Raw genomic sequence first — 7,098 nt, 5'->3', positions numbered from 1 at the left:
CTGTGAAAGGAGCAGACTGAGGAGTATACACTATTTCTTCTGACCTTGGGACGGGATAACACCCTCCTCCTCCAATACTCTCACAAGACAGGGAGAACAGGTCAACGGCCACCATGGAGGGAAGTCAGCTTCCCCAAATCCTACAGCCAGTGTACTCCAAGCCAGACCAGGGTCCTGCCTTAGCCGCCTACAGGGAAGGCCAGGCTCACTAGAGTGCACCCATGCAGACGACGTGCCTGACTGGTAGTTACCTTGGCCGGTGCTGACACAGGACGGAGGAGGGAGGGCCGGGAACGCTTTTTGTTGTGTTCCAGGCTTTTCTCATGCTCATTCTTCTGGACACTGTTCATTTCACACGGCCCATTTCCCGTGAACTGAGGACATAACACAGGTGGTGGTTAGTGCTGGAGAGACAGGGCCAGATCCCCATGTCTGAGCATAAGAACTGGTTTCGGTTCAGCCCATAGCCCAAGTAGGTGCTGTCTGCCAAAGGCCAGGTGCTCTGTCTTCATATGAGGTGACTCCCAGTGAGATGCTCAGGTCTACTGGGCAGTGATCACAGACCAATGCTATAAAACTGGGAGAAGGCTTGAGTAAAGCCTTTATGGATGAGGGAGGGAGACAACTGAGCTGGGTCTTCCAGTGCAGGGGATCACACAGACCCCCACTGACAGGGTGTCTCACTATATGCATGGCAGCACCACAAATAGGCAAGGCACAGTGGGTAGAGAGACAGGCAGCAAGAGGAAGCAGCAGACGCTCACCAGGTCACTGATGAGGGGGTTGGAGTCAAGCTTTGAATTATTTTCCATGAATGATGAAAAGCCTCGTGGGGGCAATGGCATCACTTGCTGTGGGGGCTTGTATGGTTCAGGGCTCCAATGCCAGGCTCTACGCCACCCAACCACCAAGAGGTCTGGGATGTTCATCCTAAGCAGGTGCCCACTACAGGCACTTGACAGTATTTACTGAGGATGGCTCTGGAACAATCAATTTAGGATTTGTATCTGTACAAATGTACCAGAAAGCTGGAGTGGGCAGAGCAAGACAGACAGACTGCAGCTTTTTTCCGCAGGACATGGGCAGGGCTGGAGAGGCCCTACACTGCTTTTTGTTTTGACACAAGGACTTTCTCCAGGAAAGAGTGTAGTGGCATCGTCATAGCTCACTGCAGCCTCACATTCCTGGGCTCAAGAGATCCTCTCTCCTCAGCCTGCCAAGTAGCTAAGACTATAGGTGTATGCCTCCATGCCTGGCTAATTTTTCTAGTTTTTGTAGAGACCAGGTCTTGCTATATTGCTTAGGCTGCTCTTGAACTCTGAGCCTCAAGCAATCCTCCTGCCTCAGCTTCCCAGAGTGCTAGGATTATAGGCATGAGCCACCATGCCTGGCCCTGACATTGTGTGGAACCACTGTGATCACCTGTACTGCATTCCCCATCCCCACCACCACCACAGGACTTGGACACAAAGATGCACACAAATGGTGTGTTGTCAGCCCCAAAGCCTGGGCAAGATGGACAAGTCCTTGTGTAGCTGAACAAAACAGCTGGCAGCTATTAGATAATGATGATCTGGCTCTGAGTTGCTGCTAGGAACATGTATACCTGACATATTAACTGAAAAAGAAAAAAAACATATCCCCTTCCCCCCACCCAGGAAGAACAAACAGGATGCCATGTGTTACTTTTATTTATAAGGTAAGCATTTATCATTTTTTATTCTTTTTTTTTTTTTTGCCCCTGTGAGTGAAAAAGGTATAAGTATTTGGTTGTACATGCAGAGAAAACTTCTGGAAAAAGATACAAGATACTTGTTAGTGCCAATCTTGGAAGAGAATGACTGGGAACTGAGTCAAGGGAGGAAGTCTGCATATTATATTTGATACTCTTGCTAATGCTTCATGAGCATGTGCAATTTTTCAATAACAATAATAAAAAAGACCTATTATTTAGTTGTAGGCAAGACTTGTCACTTAGGGAATTAAACTTATTTGGGAAATAATTATCTAAAGATTCAAGGCTATTCCAAAAACTGTAAGCGGAGAAACAGGCATCCATGTAACAATTCTCCACTAGTATTTCGTTTTGTAGATCCAAGAAAAAGGAGAAACATCAATTCCTGAAAGAGGCAGCTGGGTGGCAATATAGATGTATGCTAAGTGAGAACAGGGACCTGGAGAGGAAACCTGCCATTCGCCAAGAAAGTATCACTGATCTTCTTCCAAGAGAAATCTCACTTTTTAGTTAAATGTCCCAATTTGTGAATACTTGAGCCAGATGGACCCCCAGAGACTACCTACATCAGGAGCTGGTAAGTTAACCACAAAGGCCTGTTTTTGTAAATACAGTTTTATTGATACTCGCTCACACCTGTTTGTTTTGTAAATAGTTTTATTGGTTCCCATTCATTTTCTTTTCTTTTCTTTTTTTTTTTTGAGACATCGGTGGCATCACAGGTCACAGCAACCTCCAACTCCTGGGCTTAAGCGATTCTCTCTTTTTTTTTTTTGAGACAGAGCCTTAAGCTATTGCCCTGGGTTGAATGCTGTAGTATCACAGCTCACAGGAACCCCCAACTCCTGGGCTCAAGAGATTCTCTTGTGATACTCCTCCCAAGTAGCTGGGACTATAGGCGCCTGCCACAATGCCCAGCTATTTTTTGGTTGCAGCCATCATTATTGTTTGGCGGGCCCAGGCTGAATTCGAACCTGCCAGCTCAGGTGTGTGTGGCTGGCCCCTTAGCCACTTGAGCCACAGGCACTGAGCCTGTTTTTTATTTTTATTTTTTGAGACAGAGTCTCCCTCAGTAAAGTGCCACGGCATCCCAAGTAGCTGGGATAACAGGTACCCATCACAACACCTGGCTATTTTTTTGTTGTAGTTGTCATTGTTGTTTAGCAGGCCCAGGCCAGATTCAAACTCCCCAGCCTCAGTGTATGTGGCTTGCACCCTAACCACTGAGCTATGGGCGCCAAGCCCCATTCATTTTCTTAATACAGTTTTACTGGCACATAGCCAACCTACTTATTGACATCTATTCCACGGCTACTTTTGAGCATGGAAGTAGTCTTTGTAACAGAGATTAACGGACTTACAAAGCCTGAGATATTTACTATTGTGTTTGGCTCTTTATAGGAAAACTTAGTCAACCCCTGATTCAGGCCAAATGGTCAAGTTTAGTTAGGACAATGCCAAATTTCAACTTTGGTTTCTTTTTCATGCAGTTTTAATAGATGCCCCCAAATTAATATAAAAGATTGTGAAGATATAATCTCAGTTACGACAAATGGTGTCATAGATGTTTTTAATAATTTAAAAAAGTTGAACCACTCTTTCTAAACATACAAGGTAGTTCTAATCATCCAATTTACACTAAAAACATTTGCTGAATTGGTAACAAATGCCATTTAAAGAAACTATGTTGGCAGGGAGTTTTCTGAGGGAAATACTGTACTTATTTTTCTAGGGTAACTCTGAAAGGACTAACTTCATAATTTGGTAAATGCCAGAGTTTATTCACCAGGGGGCGCTGTGGTCACAGACGTCCGAGGATAAGAGGCTGCCCTCTAAGCCCTACTACTAGGTTCACAGTGCTTGCACAATTATCCCAGAGCTATCGATGCCTTTGCTGAACTTCAGAGTTGGAGGTGAGTAGCGTAGGCTGCTAGATTGATCAGTTACCAAGTGTCCACTGTGCCTGACCCCCACAACCCTCACAGACAGGGCTCCCTACCCACTGTACCAACCCCCAAATTGGGGGTCTCAGAACTAGCTTCTTTAATGTAGCTATCTTAGGGCATTAGAGCCCCAGGCTCACCCTGGCCAGGTCCTCCCCTAAGGAATCTCCCAACTATGCAGGGGATACATCCTCATGGCCACCTCCTAGATGAGGAAGCTCATGAGGCCCAGAAGTGACCTGCTAGCCTACCACAATGAGGAAGCGATAAACCAGGTGTTCTACCTGTAAGCTCTGGCTCCAGTGTCAAGCCAGGGCCAGCGGAGTGTATCAATCCAGGAAGCCTCCAGGCATGAGGACTGGACTGTGCCCACCCCAATCACTCTGCTATCAACCTGGCTTGGGGAGGCTAGTCAGGGACACCACAGACATCCATTTTCTTTCAGGGATGGGGTATTCAGGAGCATCAGAACTGCTGATACTGAGGTCAGAGCTGAGAGGTGAGACTCAGTTTCAGGAGGATGAGACCCAAAGACAAGCCAGCAAGTACATGAGGGGGGAAGATGCAGCCTCACACTATGGGTGAGAGCAGCCCAAATGTTTGCCGGGGACTTAAATGCCTGCCACTTGGGGTGTGCCTCCAACATCATTAAGGGTATGAGGCAGGAGAGAAGTTGTGAGATCCTTCTGCGCTGAGTGGCCACATGGGCCTGGGAGCTGAATTTAGGAGGTCCCTGATGAGTAGGAAGGCAGGAGTGAGACCAGGATTTCTGAGGGAAGAGGAAGGAAAAACTAAGTAGAGATGCTGAACTTCAGTGAGATACAAGGTGCAGATGGTGGACTCACAGAAGAAAGCTGGACCTGAGGGAGGGCCCCAGGGCAGGGGCCTATGGAAGAGGTAAGCCCCTTGCCAGAGGAATTCCAGATAAGGGCTCTGCTGGACCCGCCACTAGGTACTCCCCAAAGTCTCCTGTGGGCACAGAGCACACTAGCTATGGGGACACAGTGCTTGTGCTCTCAGGAATAGAAATCTGGGAAGAAGGAGATGAGTCAACCAGCCTCTGCCCTCTCCATCTGCTTTTCCTGCATAAATGCAGCTGCCCCTTCAGAGCACTGAGCATGTGCCAGGTGCTGTAGGAAACATCTGAAGGACAGTAACTCCTAAAGTCACTACGGGGGGGACACATCTGGCTCAACCCTATGGCCTGAAGAACACTATGGCCCAGGCAGGAGGGAAGGTCAGGTTATAGCTTCCTTGATGATGAGCTGGACTCGATGTCAGCCCTCCACACATGAGCACACAGTTTCCCTAACATGGAGTTAGGAAGTGTTTCTAGGTGGCATCCCCACTTAGGGATGGTACTACACGTCCTAGAGATGGTAACTTGCAGGGACTGTCCCCTGCAGTCCCCCAGCCACTGTCCTAGGCAGGTGGGACTCTGGGTGGGAATGTGGGAAGGAAGAATTGGGAGGGGGGAGGAAACCCCAAGAAAAAGCACTGGAAACCTGCAGGGCTCGACGTCCATACCCAGACCCGTCACCACCTGAGCTCCTCCCTTTAAAATCCACATCTCCCAGGTTTTACACTGAAACTATAAATATTGCTGAAAGGAATTAAAGACGATATAAGTAAATGGAAAGACCCTCTTGTGTTCAGAAATTGAAAAACTTAATTGTTGTTAAAATGATGATATTCTCCAAGGTGATCTAAGGATCTATTGAAATTCCAATGGACTTTTTTTAAGAAACATAAACTTGTTTTTTTCAAACGTATATGAAATTGCAAGGGGTGCTGAACACCATACAATCTTGTAAAAGAATAAAGTTGGAAGATACATTTTCTGATTTCAACCTTACTACAAAGCTACAGTAATCAATGGTATTGGCATAAGAACAGACACACAGACCAATGGGTAAGAAGTGAAAGTTCCAAAATAAAACCACAGAATGATAGTCAATGAATTTTCAACAATGGCATCAAGAAAATCTAAAACGGGGAAGAACAAATAGTGCTAGGGCTAGGCACAGTGGCTCATGCCTATTATCCTAAGGTAGATTGCTTGAGCTCACGAGTTTAAGACCAACCTAAGCAAGAGACCCTGACTCTAAACAAACAAACAAACAAACAAACAAACAAACAAAAAAATGTAGCCAGGCGTTGTGGGCACTTGCAATCCCAGCTACTTGGGAGGCTGAGGCAAAAGGATCACTTGAGCCCCAGAGTTTGAGGTTGCTGTGAGCTATGATGCCATGGCACTCTACCAGGAGCAAGAGAGCAAGAGTCTGTCTCAAAAACAAAAAAGAAAAAAAACCAAACAGTGCTAAGATAACTGGGTCTCCATTTACAGAAGAATGAAGTTGGATCCCTACCTCACACCAAATACAAAAATTAACTAAAATGGGCCAACAACCTACGTACAAGAGCTAAAACTATAAAATCAGGAGAAAACTTGAGGGCAGAGCTTCAGACCTTGATTTGGCAATAATTTCTTAAATTTCACATTAAAAACATGAGCCACATACAAACAAAATAAATAAATTGGACTTCAAAATTAAAACTTTTGTGCATCAAAGAACACTAACAAGAAAATGAAAAGACAACCTATAGAATGGAAGAGAATACTGGCAAATCACACATCTGATAAGGGTCTAGTCACAACACATAAACAACTCCTATAACTCAACAAGATGAAAACAAATTAAAAAATTAGCAAGAAAGTTGAGTAGACATTTCTCCAACGAAGGTACACAAATTGTCAACAAGCACCTTGAAAGGATGTTCAACATCATTAGTCACCAGAGAAATGCAAATTGAAACCATGGTGTGCTCTAACTGCACATTGATTATGGTGGTTAAAAAACAAATACAAAATTGGAAAATGAGGAGTTTTGGCCAGGATGCAGAGAAACCAGAACCCAGAACACTGCTGATAGAAATGTGAAATGGTACAGCCACTGTAGAAAACAGTTTGGAAGTTCTTCAAAAAGTTAAGCACAGAATTAATATATACCAGCAATTCTACTCCTAGGCATATACCCAAGAGAATTCAAAACATGTGTTCAAACAAACACTTGTACATAAATGTTCACAGCAGCACTTGTTACAATAGCCAAAAGGCAGAAACAACACAAACATTCATCAACAGATGAATGGAATGGATAAACAAAATGTGGTCTGTCCATGCGTGGGAGTATTTGACCACAAAAAGGAATGAAGCACTGACACCTGCTATAACATCGATGAACCCCCAAAATGAGCTGGATGAAAGACACCAGACACCAAAGGTCACAGAAAGTGTGACTCTATTTATATGAAATGCCCAGAATAGGCAATCCATGGACAGAAAGCTGAATGGTGGCTGCCAGGGGCTGGGGGAGGGGGAAGGGAGATTGACTGTCAATGGGGATGGGGTTTTCTTTT

General features: G+C 45.2%; 1 protein-coding gene across 1 annotated transcript in view; it reads right to left on the bottom strand.

Moving 5' to 3' along the window:
* Positions 1 to 7,098, bottom strand: part of SIN3B (SIN3 transcription regulator family member B) — a 47,648-nt gene that overhangs the window by 22,718 nt on the left and 17,832 nt on the right. The window contains exon 6 of the mRNA XM_012809436.2: positions 252 to 374. Within this exon, the coding sequence (XP_012664890.1) occupies positions 252 to 374 (123 nt within the window). The remainder of the gene's footprint in view (positions 1 to 251; positions 375 to 7,098) is intronic.

Source organism: Otolemur garnettii, unplaced genomic scaffold (assembly GCF_000181295.1).
Source record: "Otolemur garnettii isolate 467f Iridium unplaced genomic scaffold, OtoGar3 scaffold00105, whole genome shotgun sequence".
Taxonomy (NCBI): domain Eukaryota; kingdom Metazoa; phylum Chordata; class Mammalia; order Primates; family Galagidae; genus Otolemur; species Otolemur garnettii.
This window is presented reverse-complemented; position numbering and strand designations above follow the sequence as displayed.